Source organism: Cuculus canorus, chromosome 20 (genome assembly GCF_017976375.1).
Source record: "Cuculus canorus isolate bCucCan1 chromosome 20, bCucCan1.pri, whole genome shotgun sequence".
NCBI lineage: Eukaryota > Metazoa > Chordata > Aves > Cuculiformes > Cuculidae > Cuculus > Cuculus canorus.
Genome location: NC_071420.1, coordinates 4,792,361 through 4,811,728, shown reverse-complemented (window position 1 = coordinate 4,811,728; position 19,368 = coordinate 4,792,361). Strand labels below are relative to the sequence as shown.

The window sequence follows — 19,368 nt, the reverse complement described above, 5'->3', positions numbered from 1 at the left end:
TATCACCTTCAGAGATGATTCTGAGACTGGTTTCCTAGACAACTGCTCTGATCACGACTGAAATGGAAGAGGATCTTTGTATCAAAGCAACTACAGACGCGGAGTCCAAGCATTTGACTTCATTTACCTCCTGTTGTTCTGTCTGGCTGGCTAAGTGCTCAGTGTTCAAAAGGTGCTTCTGCAAGGGTTCCTCAGGGATCCCGTTACAGATCAGCTCGCCATCTCTAATCGCTGCAGGCGCAAGTAACGGGGGTGGAAGCCGATATTGGGACTTTATAGCATCAGGAACCTACATTGTAGAGAAAGAAGATCACACATGAGAACAATTACTCAAGAATGACTGGTTAAACAAAGTGCCTAACCAGCACTGTGCTTCGTGTTTGCTGCTTCCTGACCCAAAGGAATCCCACAGACAATGCATTAGAAGTTTCAAGGACTGTACTTCAAATTGATACAGCTACGCCAAAATTAATAGGTTTTATTCCCTTAGGTCAGGCATGACTTCAGCACAACATGTGGGCTACAGCTAAGAGAAGTCATGCAAAAAAGGCCTAGTAAGAAGGGAAACCTCTATGGCATTTTTCAGGCATTCTGGCAGCAAATACTTTTTGGGGTTTAACACAGCATCCCCAGTTCCGACTGTAGGGACACTTCAGCAGGTTTTGTGTTGTACTTTCTATGTTTGGGCTAGACTTAAAGGCTTATTTGTAAGAGATGAACATTATGGTTTTTGGAGAAAGAGCTGCTTAAATCCCTTGCGTAGTGAAAAGTAACTGCTGGCTGCCAGACCCCTCACCAACGCAGCCACTCAGACCCCACACCCTCCCGCCCCTACGGGACGTGCTGGTTTCCCTTCCAGACTAGAGTACATATACAGGGAGCTTCCCCAACACCTACTTGTTTACACATACCTTCAAACCTTTTCTCTTTACTGATTGAAGAACTCTGCGATTCGGAGGATGTTTCTTATGGATTCGGTTTAAGAAATCCACTTTGACAACGTGCTGAGATATGGTGTCCTGGAACCGGTCAAATACTCGGCACCGATTACTCAGGGTCAAGTTCTTCTGGTTCAGCTGGGTGATCAGATAATGCCACAGGAGTTAGGGATCTGCGGGTCACTCTAACGTACCCTAAGACTTTCATAATGCCTCGTAGCACTGGCAGTACAGCATCAGCTCAGCTTTAGACTATTTGTTTCCTGCAGCACTAAGCATTTCTGTTAAAGAGTACATTGCTGGAGATGAATACAAAAGCATTTAGAGGCCTACTAAGCAGCGTCAATGCTCTCAGAAGCAGTTTGTCTGGGCACAGGCCCTTTGTTTCAGCTCCCTGTTTCCTGAGTATTTAGTCTCAAGTACGCTGCTTTTTCCACAAATGAAAACTCCCTCTTGGAATGAAAGTTTTTTGGGTTAAGCATGCAAAGAATTACTTCCCCTATTTGTAGCACTGTGCTGCTTTGTATCACGGTTCTGGAAGCTCATCTAGATCTTAGAGTCCAGTCTGAAAACCAGACAAGCTGTCAGTGAGCCACAATCTGAGCTGTCAGCTTCAGTTACAGGAAGGAGTTCCCCCTTCTTTACATTTTATTGCAGATAGCAGCATCATATTCCTTTGGAGAGCGCGTTGCTTGCAGCAGGAGCTTTACAAGCGTTACAGGGAGCAATAAGAGCTCAGAAGCTGTTTTACATTTGTTGTACTTTGTCCTTTAATGGACCTGCCAGGTTCCACTCCAGCATCCGGTTACCATACTGCAATCATAGTCCTGCTTACCACCACGTGTTCTATGTGATTTGGGCACATCCATCTACCCAGAGGCATGGCAGTAAGCGGTGGCTCCAGACAATCCATGTGGAACAGGAGTGGGCAATAATCACACTGAATTAGAGGTGCCACTCTGCAACTCCTGCAAAGAGAGTCACATCTTATTCTCTGTACAGAATACGGAGCATGAACTGAACCCTCAGGCGAGCTCAGCTGACCATCCCAGCTCACCCTTCCCCACCAATTCCCCTACACAGTGTTATTTGCATCTAAAATTAGGCTTCTGATTTGCAACTTGATCTATGTGGACTTTCTGGAAGACCCACTCAAAGCAACAGGACTTGACCGTGCACACGAGGGTTTCTTGGTGCAAAAGAGCTCCTCTGGCAGGAAGGGATGCCCTGCCTAGAAAGCTGTAACCTCTGTCATGTAAGCAACTTTTCAAGTTGAGCTTGTGCATTAATCCTGAGTGGCTTCATTTGGAGCAAAATTCAGAGACCCAAAGGAAATTCCAGATTTAGATTGTTACATTTTTCCTCACACGAATCTTGTGTGAAGTTGGAACATTTACTTCAACAGGACATTCTCAGAATGAGCCTCAAACTCCAGGAAGCTCCTACACCCGATTCCCCAGGCTTTAAAGAAGCCTTCATTCTAGGAACAAGTTGTTAGCCGTTCCCCACAGAAGCCCACCTGCTTCCAGCAACTCAATCTGACAGAGTTCCTGAATTAAGGTTTTTCATTTCCACAGACATTTTGAACATGGATTTGTCTGTGTTTTTTAAGCAGTTATTAAACCAGCAATATTTTGTGCTAGTTTTCAGATTTCCTATTTCAGTGCAATATTCCAATTTCCCTTGGCCTTACAACTCTATCCGTGGATTCCTATTTCCTAAAGGTCACCTCCTTGCATACTTCCTTCGTGAACCACAGATAAATATCTATGTTTTCTTAACTGTCATCACTTTAGAATTTCTCTTAGTAGGACAATACCCAAGACAAGATGGTTTGCTCTCTTCAGGCTACATTTTAAACCCCTTTACAGCCACAGAGGGCTGCAGAAGCCACACCTACACTCGCCATGGTTAAACAATTGTTATTTAGCAAAGATGATTATTTTCCCATTTGTTTAGAGGATTGTAAGCCAGTAATGAAGAGGAATGGGAAAGGGAACAGGTCATGGACTTCTTTCAGCAAGAACTTTGCTCCTGGGAAGGGTGCAGCTACACAGAACAGCTTCCCAGGAAGAGTCGAGTACCTGTTGCATGTGAAGCAGACTTTCACCGGCAAGGGAACCAAACCATTGTGGTCTAACTCGTGTTGTGCTTTCTTGACATTCTTTCCTGTGGTTTCTTCCTTTCTCCTCCTCTTACTTGTACCTGAAAGCAAATTTGAAAAGGCTTTGGGTTACCCACATAGCAGAGATTTGCCTTTTGGTAGATACACATAATCATCTCGGGCAGAGGCAAACAGAAAAGGCAAAAAGAGCTGCTTAAGGAACCCTTATCAACCACTAAATCTAGCCTTAAGTGACAGAGACTGACTGTAAAGGCAGGCATATTTTGTACTCAATCATTTCAGTGACATCCTATATGCATTACTTTGTTGTTAGATTATCGTATCAGAAATCAAGCTCAAGTATTATGACAACTACGATTTTCTTCTTTAGACAGCTGATCTAGATCAAGGTGACAACAACAAAGCTTCTACCACAAGCGCTGATGGAGATGCAATGTGAGGCAGCAGCATCACCACAGCTAACCTCTGGAAGAGCTGCCCGCTGCCGGACAGCTGGAAGAGGACCAGAGATACATCTGCACCCTCTACTTTCACCCATGAGCATTGCTGGAGCCACAACTACTGCAGACTCAAGAGGGAAAAGAGGCAGGATGGCAGCAGGATGCAACTGCGGATATCTTCAATAACAGACAAGCCGTGGCTCACCTGGAAGTGCCGTGGTGCAGGTCAGTTCATTCGGCAACTGGAACTGCGTTGGGTTCCTTTCCATGGCAGCAGCAATTAGAAGCTCAAAGGGTCGCTTCAGCTGGGGCTGCCCACAGTCCATTTCTGCAATGGCAGAGTCATCATCCACGTCAATTATGTCCTCATCGACATCATTCTGTTCCGAGTTGGGGGTCTCGGTGCTGGCATTGGATGTGGGAGTGCCAGGCCGGCTTGCTCTCCTTTCCAAGATCCTGGCATGCGCATTAGCCCTGATGCTGCTGCTAGACCTGTCCAACAGGTCTGCGTCACTGGTGGGGGAGGTGGTCCTTTTCCCAGATTTGTCCACCAATCCATTTACCTGCCCCAGCTCTTTCTTCTGTTCTCGCTTCTGCACGACATGAATAGGCAGGCTTATCATGGAGGCCACAAACAAAGCACATCAACCTTGACAAATATGCAATCGAAGACAAACAGCATCTGAAAAGGCTTGAGCCACTTACTACAGCTTTCCCTGTGAAGTCATTAAAGCCTTGACCTAACAAAACCAATTTAATTGTAGCTAACCATACAGATGACAAAACAGCTGGAGGGAACCAAGCACAGGGAAGAAAGTTAGCATCTCTCTCCTTTCAGGATAGCGATACTGGAGTCCAGGTCAGGAAAACGTTTCATAGCATCTAGTCCTAAATACTTGACAAACCAATTGTTCAGTTTGCCAGCCAACACTGAGAAACTCCACGGCAGACCGCTCATTGTCGATGCAGTCTATTAATCCTGGCAGAGCATCCAAACCCATTACGGAAGGAGAAGGTCGGCTGGAGAATACAAGCACAATATACAAACAACACCCTGCTGTCTCTTGATGACAGGAATTTTGAACAAGGTGGGCACGGAGAAATGCAGCAGAGGGAAAAAATACATTGCAATCACCACAAGATCCAGTTTTCAACATGAGGGGATGCTGCACGGCCCAGTATGGGCAACTGTGCACCACTCCAGTGCCTGGCAGCGTCACCAAAATGGATGAACCAAGCTACTCAATCACTAAAATGGTCTGCAAAAGGAGAAAACTGTTATCATGCAGTTTTTAACATAGAAAAGTAGGGGATTTTTTTTTTCCTTTTCTCTCTATTTATTTTATTTTTTAAGTTTATGACCTTCATTTTGACTGTTGGCAGATGGCTGAGCAGTGCCCTGGAAACAGAACAAGGCAATCGCTTCAGGAACAAAAGGCTGAGTACACAGTTTTCTTCCAATCTGTTTTGGGTGTCACTTCAAGGGAACAGTTGCTATATAGTTTGCTGCAGTTTCTAAACCCTCTGCTACACAGTCTTACAGTCACAGCAATAAGATGTTTACATTGTGCAAGACAGCTTCCTGGAGAAAGAGCATCAAGGGGAAAAAAAAAGATGACAAGCCACAATCTTGCCCAATCATCTCCTCCCCATTCTGTTCAACAGCCCAGGAAATCATAACTCACTGTGATTTCACCCTCTGCTGATGTGCAACTGCTGTGAAGTCACACTTCTAAAACACACACATTAACCAGAATCACAGCCCTGATGCCAAAGCTGTGTTAACGTGACTCCTGTTTCACCTGTAGGCAGCTCACCTCTTCGAGCCATTCCCATGCTCGCTGTGCCTCTGCTCTCCCTCCTTTCCCCAAGTCAAGGAAAGGAAAACAGTTTAAAAGGCACAGCTTGTCGAGAACACAGCAGGCGCTTCAGTTTTCATTCCTAGTAGCGAGGTTAAAAATACCAGGAGGGTCTCATCAAGACCCCTTAGTTTTCTTTAAGCCTGTTCCTAACAAAGCCCTTTGCAACTGCGAGCACAAATAGCAGCTCTGGTGGTACAGATGTACGCGTTAAGGGAGAGGAAGGTATAAAACACAGGATTCACGATTCAGATAGATATTTGGAAGGGCAGGGATCACATCCGTTACAAGAGACTTTACCTTGCGGCGTACAGTGCAGCGGTGACACATCCACTCCCCTGGCGGCAGCATTTCCTCACTGAGCGGAGGGTTGCTACAAGAGAAACACAAAGTAATGCTTTACTGTTATTTCTGGAACGCCTCTTCTCACGTACACACAGCCTGGGTCTGGGCAGCTCTGAGGTTCAACGCTCCCGGGTGCTTCCTCCTCCCCTTTTACGGTGATGCTCCCTGGTTTTGCTCCCCCATACATCCACTTTGCAGGACATTCCCGAGAAGCGGGTCCACCCCACCCCATCCCCACAAAGCAGCACAATCCATGGTTTCAGGAGCCAGTCTTACAGCCAAGACAAATGGAAGACTTGTGTGCAACACATGTACCTCTCCGCAACACCAACACCTCCTCAAATGACTCAATTACTTCACGTAGGACTGCACAGATTCCCATGCAGAAAGAACAGTCGAGTACCCAGGAACTTCCATGCCTTGAATTTGCAGTGTGAGTCCAACTGAACAAGCTGCCATGAAGCCTACCCACTGCTTCTCATGTGCTCCACCCCGGGCACGCTTACTTAATGGTGGAAATCACTTTCTATCTTAAGACAACCCAAATACTCTTAAAAAGTGTCACCATATACAGCTTGCCTTGGCTATGAAGTGCAAAATTCATCCTACACATATGGATCTGTGCGTACTATAAAAGCTGTATCACATCGAAATGACATTCTCATTTGGATGCTAGAAATAAACCAAAGCAAATTAGATAGATAAAGGAGTAAGGAGGCCTATTTTGAGAAACACTTTTCCACAAAGGCAGAGCAGCATATGTTAGACGATACACTTCCCTTACAGATCTTACTACCAGCTCAAGTACTTTCCAACACCTCTTTATCATTAAGATTTATTTCAGCAAACTGCTGACTGTTGCAGGAGAAGCGTACACACTGTCAGAAACACAGCCAGTGACCATGCAGCATGGCTTTAGGAGAGACTTTAAAACATTTTGCCTCCTGATGCTGCACAGTCAGTCTTATCTCCTGCACCTAACAGTCAGATGGATGCGCTATCGCAGGATCTGGCTGGTAATTACTGTGCTTTGCAGCAAAGGGAGAGGCCGTCTTCATCAAGAATCTTGCTGCTAGCACGGGGAAATGGCACAGGATCCCAGCCCAGGCTCCCAAGCTCGAGCTGTAAAAACAAACACGCTTCCTTTGTTTAACCAGAGTCCCGGCGAGCCCTGCCCCGAGCACACCCGTGTGCTGACAGAAAGCCTCCGCAGGTACCGCAGCCACCCAGGGTCACGCTCGGTCTAACGCTGTGCCTGGAAGACTGAAGGAAGAACGGAGCTAGAACCAAGCTGGTAACAACCTCAGCATTCCTGGTGTCAGGCTCCAGGGGATTCCACAGAGCCAACACATCTGGCAGCCATTTTGAGGAGGAGTGCAGGGTTTCAGAGGCCTCCGGGTTCCAGGCGCTCCAGAAACGCAGCGCGCTCTGCCTATACGCACAAACATACCTGCAGCTTATGTTTCTCATTTCCTGGAGGACTTGGATGAACAAGAGATCAGGCTCTAGATGAGAGCAAAGCCTCAGCTGCTGGCTGCTTTACATGCAGTCTCCGATGCTTGGCTCAGGCAGCAGTTCCCCCTGCCCCAAACGAATCTTTTACTAATAGAAGCGGGGAAGGGGGTGGAAGGAGGAGAGTAGCAAATGATCCCCATGCTTGCTGCAGCATAAATCCATTCCAAGACCTAAAGTGGATCCTGCAATAGCTCAGGTTTTATTCCTGCTCAAAACCAAGCTCATAGACCTGCAGCTACAGCCAGTACAGATTCATGCGGCCCACTCCCCCCTCCCCTCCCAGCACCCCAGGGGAAGAAAACCTACAGACTTTGATTTGTTCATAGTGAATTTTAGCCCTCTGAAGCTCCCGACGAACGTGCCTGAACTGCTGGAAACACGTCTGCCCCATTCCAATGCACGCGCGGTGCGCCAGGGATCCACACGCTGCCAGGTGCCTCCGGTTATTTGTTTTAACTGTTACCTCAATCTTACGCGCTCTACAATGAAACAATTAATACCACAGTGAATCTTGAGAGGTGCCTAGAAGAGCGAGAACAGGCTTCTTCGTCAGCGTGAATGCTAATGTCCCATTTGACTTATCTGCTCGACACCCGTGAGATCCCACATACATGGTATTCCAAAACAACGGCTCAGAGAAGCATTTTAATGAGTGCTGCTACCCAAAGGCCTGTGGAAGGAGGGGGAAAGATTAGTTTCAGACCATCAGCGAGGTCTTAGCTCTCAGAGTAGCCTCCCGAGTTTTCTGCTTGCTGTCAGGGCCTAACTGCTATAGCAAGTATATTAAAAGACTGATTCTGCTTCTCCTGGTTAATGAACTGTTCATCAAGGCGGCCCGCTGCACTAACAAAGACTGATGAATGCTGTTCCCGCACTGCCGGCCCCTCTGCAAGCAGAGAACATTGCCTGGGTCTCAGCATAAAGCCAGGGAAGCGCTAAAAAATGCTGTTTAAATTGACTAGTTATGACCACATTCTTCAACCTTTTACTGCAAGCATAAGAGAAACTGATTTTTAAATCGGAACAAGATACTTGATCTTCATAACTAAGGTAAGAATTAGCACTTTGGCAGGAACGCCGTGGCCGCTTTCTCCCTATCTTTCATAGCTTCATTAGCATGCAGATCTCCAGCCGTTAGTGCTTGCTGCCAACAGGACCTGGAATTGTACAGCACCAACTTTATCTTTGGTTACAACACATCTCCTTTCAACTACACACCAAGCAGTCGTACTGTTCTGTGTGATTCTGCTGAACCCGTGCTTCAGAAAGTTCTCCCTTTGTCATCACAGTCAAGAGTGGTGGCCAGTGCTTCTTACCTGGAAGGTTTGGTGTGACCTGAATCAGATTTGCTCAGCAGAACACACATATTTCTGAATTTAAGACAAAGGCAGCTCCAAAAAAGCAAGTCTGCCTTTCAAGGTTAGTATCTATAAAAGCGCTTGGAAGACCCAACTCATAGAAACCCTCTGAAAATTAAATAAGATGTTTAGCCCTGCCTACGCCGATACAAAGTCGTGTCCCATAAGACCAAGCTCATGGCTTTTTCTCTCAAAAAGCAGCATCTCCTGGAATTCCTACCAGATTTGTGTTATCAAGACTTGCTCTTGTAAATGTTTGGACTAGCTCCCGTGGCCAGAACATTAGGCAAAGTCTCTCTTAAATAAATTGAAATGGCTACGATGAAATAAAAAAATCCTTCAAGAATCATCCATATAGGAGGAGTTTGTATCAAACAAAAAAAAGCTTGAAGCCACTCAGTTTTCCAGTTTCACACTCTGGAGCTCTCCTACGTCAGATGTCCATGTTAGTCTAAATCCTGTATTTACTCTTCACTTTACTGACCTCAATAAATAAGCAAACAAACGCTCAAAGGAATGGCACCTCCTTCAAGACAAACCAGGCCGTAGCTCTCAAAGGAACCCATTATAAGCAAACCTGGAGTTATTTACACACACATTCCTGGTGGGCATCTTGTGTTGAAGGTACGCTGACACTGCTGAGCGCAGGCTCTGGACCCTCCGGGCCGCAGCTGGCCACCAGGCTGGGGCAATGGCAGCAGGAAAGCAACCCCGTGCCTGGTGAAGCTTTCTTGGACAACTTGTCTTTGGCGCCAGTTGTTCGCAACAATCGGACCTAGGATATTTTTCCTCTATGAAGGGGGAAATAGCATCCCCACAAGAAAATGTAGGCAAGAATGTTTTTCCTTCACAGATATCTTCTAATTAACTTACCAAGACTCAAGGACAGGCTTCTAATGAAGGATTCAGGCTACGTTTGCCAGTTAAAGGAAGAAAGCTTTCGGCTCTTCTATTGGACTCCTATTTATCCCAATGATGGATAGAGCTACAGCTGTTCTATCGGCTTCATAAAGAACAAGGCTTCCTGGCTTCCTACAGCAGGGCCTCAACGGCAGCCGCTGCTAAAACAAACCAGGAAACCAACCTCGCTGTCAGTGCTTCACAAGCGGCCCATTGAGAAACGGAGCAAGTTGCATCATTTACAAATTCAGCTCTTTCAAACACTTTTACTGCGCCCAAGGGACACTCTTCTGTTCACGGCTGCTCCGGAACCCTGCAGGAGGAGGACACCTGGAACCCAGCGCTGGGAGCTTCCACCTTATGTGTAATAAAACCTCACAAAACAAGCTGACAACGGCAGCCTCTTTTAAGTCCCTCCCCGTCACAACTCTTTTACCTTCTTATTGTAACTCTCTACAGAAGAGTTCAAGCTTTTCTGAAAACAGAAGTCAGACTCCACTACCTGAAATACCGTTAGTAGGAATGCTGTCAGCTCTGTCCTCTGTTCCAGCAGTGTCTGGATTATTCCTCAGCACAAACTCCTCAGACAAGGTCTACAAATTCTGCTCATCAACATGGATAAAATTGCAACACTCAGAAGTATAAGAAATGATTTTCCTGATGAAGCCGATGATTTCTCAAGCACCAAAGCAAAAACCACCAAGCTCCAGACAAGCCAGGCATAGTTTTTGTTCTTCAGAGACCTGTAAGCATGACCTGATCACATTAACACTTAACGGAGTTCCAGGAACTTCCTGGTCTTGATTAGGCTCACATATTTTATGAATTATACCTACTCAAAGCCCTTAGAGCAATTCACCTGAATTACAGAGCATCAGCCACTAAGCTTTTTTCTGTGGTGCAATTCCTTCTCCTGAGGGAACTAGTGAAAAGAAGTTTGACAGCAGCCAGCAAAATGTCATTTACATTGAAGTGAAAGTCTTAGGCACGCGTATAAAAAGTTCTAAATTAGTAACAGCCAGCAAGGAGACCTGGACACCACTGGACAGGCCAGTGCACGGTTATTTTGCCTGCCATCAGGCAAGGAAGGGAACCAAAAGGACAGTTTCACCAATTATTCTATCACCTGGAACACTGCATTTGCTTACTGAGCACCTGAGTTAGAAAGAAGGGTTCAGCATCAGAGAACAGAAGCAGAATGGAAACGCTGTTATATGGCTGGACAGAGGGAAAGAAAACACCTGCAAGGAAAGATAAAGGTAAGCTAGCGTAATCCGTCCAAGCGTCAGTGCAGGAGCAGAGCAAGACTCGCACTATAAGGTCAGATATGCCAAATCCCAAAGTTTCATTCACTATGTGCTGTTTTCCATCTTCTAAACCAGCCCATGCTCAGCACTGCGAGAGCCGAACGTGCTGGGCAGCAGCTCCAGTCCCTCCCAGCAGTGCTACCATGCCCCAAAGAACCAGGCGCCATTTCACAGGCCAAAGCACCACTGCGTTGTGAATCGGGAAGCCTTGTACCCTTCCTCCAACTGCTCCTGCTCGTCTCATCCTGGGAAGAGAGAGCTAAGTGCAACCCCACAGAAGCACGTGTTACCTACCTAACCCGGATTCCCGCTGTCCCCAGGACACAGCCTCCTTCCCACCTGGCAACTCTGAGACTTACAGGGACTCAGAAAAGTTCCTTCCTATGCAAGAAAGTAGAACTTTGTGTCTCATACCTGATGTGCAGGAGAGTCCAAGAAACTGGACAAAGCTCCATGTAAACATGTGATCACCTGATGTAATTAGTTACTGCTATTTATAGAACAAACCTGGCCTGCAGGGACCATTCCCCAGACATCCCATCAGTTTTTACACTCATTAACAGCTGACAAAAAAATTAAAGGAAGCATTGGTTTTTAAGATATTAAGTTTCCGTATAGAAAGAAAATCCCAGGTATACAACCATATAAATAAATACGCATAAGAAAGTGTCTAACACCTGCACCGCACTAAGGATTTGGTTTTTTTAGATTATTAAGAACTCTGGTATTTGGGATATATCTGCTAAGGAACCGTCCAGCTTTGTATTTTATAAGCAGAAATCATGGAAGTCGAAACGAAAACTTGTTGACTTTGGAAAATTTGGGTCAGACCCAGAAATTCAAACACTGTGCACATCCTGACTCCTGTTTCTTTCCCATGCATCACACACGTCTGCGCTGCAGACAATAGCAACAATAGCCTGAATTCAACATCCACATTCATTATTGAGTGTTCAGATCTTTACAGCACCGTCTTCTTAACAGATTAGAAGTCATCTCCTCAAAGCAGGGTGACACATAGGGCAGCGTGAGGGAAAAGAAGGGTGAGGAACAACACGGCTCTAGTGAGAATCACTCCATCCAATTTTGCCTTTAAAGAACAATAAATGAAGAGACATCTCTGCTGGGGAAAAAAAAATAATCAAAACACGGGTTTGAGAGGTTTCTGAGACAGGAACACATTCAGCCTGAGCCATACTGAATGCGTTCAAAGGAGACAGGGGTGAAAGGACAGACGCAATAAGGTGGAAAAAAGGAAAGCAGCACATCAGAAGAGGATAAAGGACAGCCTCATAAAAGCAAAAGTATGAATTTGTCTTCACACAGGAACAAGTGAGGCATAATTCTGACACCTACATGCAGACTTTTCCCAAGAACACTGGGGAGGAGAGGGAAAAGAGCAGCAATAGAAATATCCACAAAAAAAACCCTTAAAGCAGGGTATAATCCTTTTCTGCCTCTTCAGGATCACCTTCATATCCTGCTCCTGTTGCTATTCTAGACAGAGATCACTGGGAAGTTCTGCCCAAAGTCAGAGGCTGCACAGGCAGGTGTTTCACACCAATCACCAGCACTTGCCAGAAATGCAGCACAGGGGTTTCAGCTGGCTAAATAGCATCCTTGGGCCACTGCTTTCTGCAGGGTTCAAAGTCGGTGATCTCCAGCTCCATCTAGTTTACTTCAAGCGACTCGTGCAGAGCAGACGTCAGCAGAAATAGGGTAGAGTCTGGTTCAGGCGCTAAATTTCCCTCAGCTGGCTGAGATGCTCTTTGCCTTTTGTCCTCAAGATGCGACATACCAACCAGAGGAATGATTTATACAATTGTTTCTTCTTAATTTTTGGCTATAGAGCATTTTCTCTATACCCTAAAATGTACATAATTGTATTACAACTGGTATCTGTCAACCCCTTCATTAATGAAAAGGTATAACACTATTTTTACTCAGCTAACAGTCACTGGATACCGCAGCATTCCTTCAAGGAAGCTGGGCAGACATCTAGAGAGCGGTGAAGCTGGAGGCAGCGTAAATCAACTGCTGCAGGAAGAAAACGCCAGCTCTGACAATCTGACCGTGTCACAAAATCAGAAGTTTAGCCAGTAACCCAACGTGGCAAGATGCTTTTGTTTACACACACCGCTTTCAAATCCAAATCTTCACACCCCTATAACAAAGCCACATTCTGCTCTCAGATACATTAGCATTTCCACAAGTCCAAGCTTACTTCCTGACTGGTTAAGAAAACAGGTACATCCTCCTCAGATGTGATTTACACTGCCACAGGCAGCACTCCCTGGACATTCAGACTTTATAACACTTACTTTCAGGATGATACACCTCTTTCCTACTCTGGAAGACACCGCTTGCTTTCTTCACAGCGGATTTCCAGTGCTCACTACTGACTCAAGGATGAATAAGGGCCCTGGAGCAGAAGAAAAACTCAAGAACCTGGCAGTTACCAGTGAGTCAGTCTAGCAACAAAAACAGTTTAACATCCACTTGTGTGGTTAATAAACAAAAGTATTCATATTTATGCCTTTACTATGGAGAAAAGCTGTTTCTGTATCAACACTACAACTGAAATCTCAACTCGACTCTGTCCCACACACGGAGACAGCCAGCAGCTCTGCCCACCGCATGGGTTTCTTCACACCATCAGCACAGCACCTACAACCCGAGTCATAAAGGTCAGTTTTAGGGAGGAAAAAACGCATGTTTGGTCCTCACTCTTGCTATAAACACAGAGCTCTGTAGCTGAAGAGGGCATGGAAGCACTGCCCATCCAAGATGTCCTTCCCACCTACCGTGAGGGAAGTACAGTGAGATGTTGGACATGCTCATCACGACTGCCTCCCATTTACCACCCCTAAAGCAATGCTGAGAAATGGGAGAGAGGGGAGAATAAGAGCACGATTTTGTGTAACAAACACCATCCTCCCATTCCCGACTCTAAGAGGCTGTAACCTCCTAACAGCACCCAGCTTCTATGTGATAAAACGACACAAGGCAAGATGAATGAAGGTGAATATATTTACAAGACAGTGCTAAGATCTCCATAACAAACAGCCATTAGCAGATTAGTATTATGAATCTAATCCAATTAAGAATTTCCTTTGCAAATGCCTGGAGGAGCTGGAATTCCTCTGGGAAGGCCTTTCCACGTTTTGAAAGGCTCCCATGAGTCATGCCTGCAGGTCTGACATACCAGGAAAGACCAGCTCCGGAGCAGCAGGAACAAAGCCGCGCACTCCATCTCAAGTGAGCCACTGCATCCTACTGAACTTCAGGAGGCAACTCCGAAATGGACTCACAGCAGCACAAAACCAGAGACATCTCAGTCCTACAAGTCTCAGCCAACATTAAACTGGCACTTTCCCAAGCAAAAGGGACAAAACAGCGGAGAACTTTCCTTACTAACAGTCTCATACGGTGCCCTTTTTAACAGCGTCAAGTTATGACGCATTTTTGACACAATGCTAGTCCATACAGTGGCCACATCCAAAGACAAAGTTAAGCACTTAAATGTTGACTCTTGACAGAATCCAACTGCCTGGCTCCTACACTGAGAGCCATAGCAGCGATCCACAGCTTGATCTGAATGCCCAGCTCTTGCCCACGTTGCAAAATCCGCTCACGCTCAGTTTAACATGAGCAACCCACATGCATACGCAGGTGAGAACAGTGGCTCACAAGTCCCAAAATCAGATGAGTTCATCACATTCTTACTGCGGATGGTGCCCTCGGCTTAAGTTCGTAGATCTAGGCTGACCTTATCTGCCTTTGCATTGAGAGATTTCAGGCAAAATAAGGAGAGAGAAAGATCTTGCTGGTACAACTCAGCTGAACAAAACTGCCAAGAGTGATCATGTTACCAGCTCTGCAGACACATGCGCAGTGACCTTCCGCACCCAGAAACCAAGCCAGTGCCACCACTTCCTTCTGAATCCAGACTAAGGTGGCACCAACCCTACTGAAATATCAGAACCAAAGACACATAACAATAAAAATTCTTGCTTTTTTAAAAAGTACATTATTTTACCCAACTATCGGTTCATACATTTAATGTTTGGAGCAGAACAGCACACGCCTTGATCTTCAAAATGCTATTACAGGAACGTTAAGGTAGGTTTTTACCAGTCATTTAATGTAAAAATCCAAACTAGCCTCAAAATAAAAACTTTCTGCAGTTACACCACAAGTGTTTTTGAAGCTGTTTGATGTGCCAGTGTGTAGGAGTCACACCAGCACGTGTAATACCATATACTGATACCCCGCTCCTCTGTAGTTCACTGTTAGGCCTGAAGTTGCCTCTCCAGCACCTTTCTGGATGTCCCGCTCCTCCTCACAGTAGCAGATGCTTCAGACCACTCCATGTTCCATGAACCCCGCCCCGGGCAGCCAAAGCTGCCCACTAAGGGAAGGACAGACTAACGTTTCCCTCCCCTCACTGGATATTTATGTTAAAAAGCCCAAACCCCAAGACAGGCAGGGCATTTCAGACCTGAATAAGGTGGGAAAAAGTTATTGATGTCCCACCAGTTAATACAACTTTTTTTTTCCGCTCTTTCTGCAAACCACTTCAAGGCGGTGACTCACAGCAAATATGCAAAACTCGAGCTACTTCAGCTTCGTCTACTTCTCTTTGCAGCTCTCTTACTCCAGTTCTTCGACAACAGCGCTTTGGTGAATACTGCCAAAGCAGAGAGGAAATGGAGCCAACCACTCCAAATATAAACAACGCAGAGGCGAGAGTTGCGAAGAGTCTGATGGAGCCGGCAGGTAGGGATGCAGCGCGTCTCTCCCGGCACTGTCACAGGGGGATCCAGCAGCCAAGGGAAGCCTCTTTGCTGGGAAACATCACAACCCCAGGACTGTCTGTTAACCGCACCAGGCAGCTGGTCAGCTTTAGGGTCACTTTGCCATGCCAACAGTGTCTCACCACCGCTTGCAAGAGGGGCTTGAACAGCAGCATTCAGCGAGGTCGGTGATTTTGGGCTCCTCCAACCAGAAACCCAGGCAGTGAGACTTTAAAAAACAAACATGCACAAAACTGGTCTGTGTTAGTTCTCCCTCCCGTTGTCACTCCCCTCCCCCAGCTCGCTAACTAAACTTTTCCTCTCCCAGGGATCTTTCTAATCCTTCAGTGAAGCCGTAATGAATTTGCAACATCAGACACTTTGCAAATCAACTTAAATGAGAATCGAGTTGACAATGAACTCAAGAAAATACAGGGAATTTTAACAGCCACATAGCCAGAAGGAGGATATAAACAGGGAAGAGTAGCAGAAGGACAGGAAAATTGGTTTTCAATCATGTAAAGAAGGAGCATGCACCATTGCCAGGGGCCTAGGTTAAGGGAGAACAACAGAATGAGAGCACAGGCTGCACCATTACCCAAAGCCGCAGGTTACGGGCAAGTGGCACAACCAAAACCAGACTTGAGAGCTAAAACGTCTGTTCTGTTTTCAAGACATATTAGGGACAAAAAGCCCTCTCTGGAAATTCAAACTTGAAGTCACCTGACTATGATATTAATCCAAGTATGTTAAAACCAAGTATCTGGCACGGAATTTGCTCTTTCCTGTATCCCTCCCACCAGCCAGGCTGGTAACCGTCCCGCTCCATGCACTCCAACAGTACCTGCAGGAATTTTACACTGTGCTAGCAGCTCCGAAATGGAGTTGTGAGAAGAGCTGACACCCTGACGGATGAATCGGGAAGTCACTTCCACCCACATTGATTCAGGAGAGCAGTCGTTCCACAGCACATCAACACAACTTGTTATTTACCGTCAGAGACATGTAACATTATCAGACTCGGAAAGTTTTGGGGGTTTTGGCCGAGTGCCTTCTGTTTTCTGCAGAAGACAACAGGCTGAGGTACCAAACTGAAGTTAAAGCAAACTGCTGAAGTTTGAGAAACGCACACTTACCTAATGAAGCCAGCTCGCTCCCTGCAGATTTAAACAACACGACACAGCGGAGCCTGCTCTACGCAGGAAGAAAGAAAACTAGTTTATGGGCCACCGAGCTGGGTTAACTGCCGGGTCTGTCTCCAGCCTAAGTTGCGTGACTTGGGCCGATCACACCCTTGTCATTCCTTTTCTTTTAGAATATGCCCTCTCGTATCCAGCTTAGATTGACTGATTACAAATCCTAGACGAGTTAAGAGCTAGTCTCGGGTTTTATTTGCTATATTGATAATAAATGCAACCTGGTACAAAAGCTGACAATAAAGACTTACAGAACAAGTAAGCTGTCGACACAATTCAGCCTCTATGCCCCAGCAGTATATTTAAACTGCTATTCAAATGATTTAAAACAAGCATTGCATTACAGCTGCTATTCTTTAAATAAAAAAAGGAGGCAGAAAGGAAGCTGCGACTGCTGCCTTTATGCCAAAGGTTATACCCAGAACGGAAGTTTACTTTAAGGAAGGTGTAGGAGGTAAAGGGAAGAAAACATGAAAACAGAACCCAAGCAACCCTTTGAAACAACCTGATTCTCCTGAAGGTCTCAGCTAGCGCGGGACAACCCCCCTTGTCTGCTTTCGCTCACCAGGCAAGAGCAGAGGGCCAGAACTGGGGCCAAGTTGGAGGCCTCAGGCAAAGCCCATCCAGCTGCAGGCAGCTGCATAATCAGAATTGCCCCTTCCATTTCTGTTCTGAAGGTTGACTAGTTAGTCAAACATTATTTTTACAACGATAATGCACCTAACTCAAGTACAGCCAAAGCTTTACAGACATCTGATGGACGTGATAATTTCCCACTCAGCATTTACAAGAAACTTGCCAAAATGAGCCACGAAATTCATCTGGATTTAGCCATGCACAAAGTAGGCTCATTTATGCTGAGGTTTAACTAGGATTCAGAGTCAAACAGAACACTTTATAGCATTAGTCACAGCTCTTCTACCTAAAAACATGGAGTTTTAGCCATTGCTCCTGCCTCACTAAGAGAAGGCTCGAGATGCCTTCCGTAGTATCTGAAAGCAAACATTGAGTTTTAAGCAATTAGAAGAAAAAAAACACCCTTAAAACTAAAGCTTGCCAATAAAAAAAAACCCCAATTAGTGCCCTCTTAGTAACTGTCCTCCTGCACTACCACCAGTAGCACTTCCTCAGGGTAGGAGGGATGATGTCATGGCTGCACGCTACAGCATTGTCGGTTTGTCTGGCTGCACGCTGCTAACGGGACACTCCCTACAGAACCGTGACCGCACAGTCAGTTTTCCTGCTATCAGCAATCAGTTTAATAAGTGTTCAGAGCCCTGTGATTAGCATAGAAACGCAGCACAACCACCAAGCAAAGGAATAAAAAAAAAAAAACAACAGGAACAAAAAAAAAACCAGCAAAGAGGAGACAGCTGTAACAGGGTGGCAAACAAAGCTCCAAAGCATGAAAGAGAGAAAGGAATGTGGTTAAAAAATCTCCCCTAAGGAAGAATACTCTGTACGCCCGAGCTCCAGCTGTTTAACTTGCCCCACTCCCTCCTCCACTCCATTATCCACTCTGGCTGCGCTAATTTAACACAAACCGCCTGCCTGTGTCAACTGTTGAAGGGGGAGATCGGGGTAAAGCGGCCTCGGATGCATCTGAGCTCCCGGTGCGGAAAGGAAAAAACTTTAGGGTGGAAAGTTAAGGTGCTTTTGGCGGGGTGCTTTGTGCCGAGGGCTTGGGAAGCTGCGAGGGAAGGCAGCCAGAGTCCTTCCCTGCTGCAACCTCCACCGACCAGAGCTTTGCCACCGCCTCCGCACGCACCTCTCCGCTCCCACACAGCACCCAGATTTGCAAGCAGAAAGATCTGCTTTCATCAACAAAGCCACACAACTCCCAGCAAGAGGACCCAGCTGCCCCCCAGCTCACAGCACTCACTCCCAAAGAGGAGACCGGCGGGTCCAAAGAGTCAAGAGGAAGGGAGGGAAAAAAAGGAGGGAAAGGAATAAACTCAGGCAATTTTAAAGTCTGAAGGCCTGGATTTCTACAGGGAAGGTATTTTCCTGTTTGAGATACTAGAGGAGCGCTGCGAGGGTTTGGAAGTCATATATGCAGCCAAAATGGCGCTGAGAATAAAAATATAATTTAAAGGAAGGTCGCCATATTGTAAACAGTGAGGCAGGGAGACACAGAGACAGCAACCTCCATTATTCCCAGCAGCTGCAGCAGCACGGAAGCGCTGGGAACGTCAGGCCTGGCGCGCAGACGCCACCGTCACTTTGCCCCCCTTGGCCAGCCAGGACCCTCCGGAGGCACCCCTCAAGCACAGCACCCTCGGAAAGGGGTGAGGAGGGGAAGTTATCGGCTCAGAGAAGGGAGGAAGGCTGGGTAAGGGCAGCAGTAAAGCAGCCAGGCCGCGCAGCCAGCAGCCTCGCTCCTCCTCTCGGCTGCTGCTCAGCACAAAAAGAAAGGAGGGTGTTGGACCCCCACCCCCCAGATAAAGCAGCAAGGGGGCTTTTCACTTCGCCCGCTGTGGATTAGTCTCGCGAGGATGGATCTCGAGTGGGGTTTCCACCTCTTTTTTTGTTCCTGTCTGCTACACCCGGCCCTGCGACCCCCCCCTCCTCCCTAAAGCAAAGCAGGGA

General features: G+C 46.4%; 1 protein-coding gene across 1 annotated transcript in view; it reads right to left on the bottom strand.

The window, feature by feature from the left end:
- The window catches only part of PHF12 (PHD finger protein 12), a 32,144-nt gene that overhangs the window by 11,837 nt on the left and 939 nt on the right, over positions 1 to 19,368 (bottom strand). Inside the window, exons 3-8 of the mRNA XM_009560216.2 lie at positions 5,663 to 5,735; positions 3,709 to 4,096; positions 3,023 to 3,143; positions 1,774 to 1,906; positions 912 to 1,076; positions 128 to 289 (exon numbers count right to left, since the gene is read on the bottom strand). Of these exons, the coding sequence (XP_009558511.1) occupies positions 128 to 289; positions 912 to 1,076; positions 1,774 to 1,906; positions 3,023 to 3,143; positions 3,709 to 4,096; positions 5,663 to 5,735 (1,042 nt within the window). The remainder of the gene's footprint in view (positions 1 to 127; positions 290 to 911; positions 1,077 to 1,773; positions 1,907 to 3,022; positions 3,144 to 3,708; positions 4,097 to 5,662; positions 5,736 to 19,368) is intronic.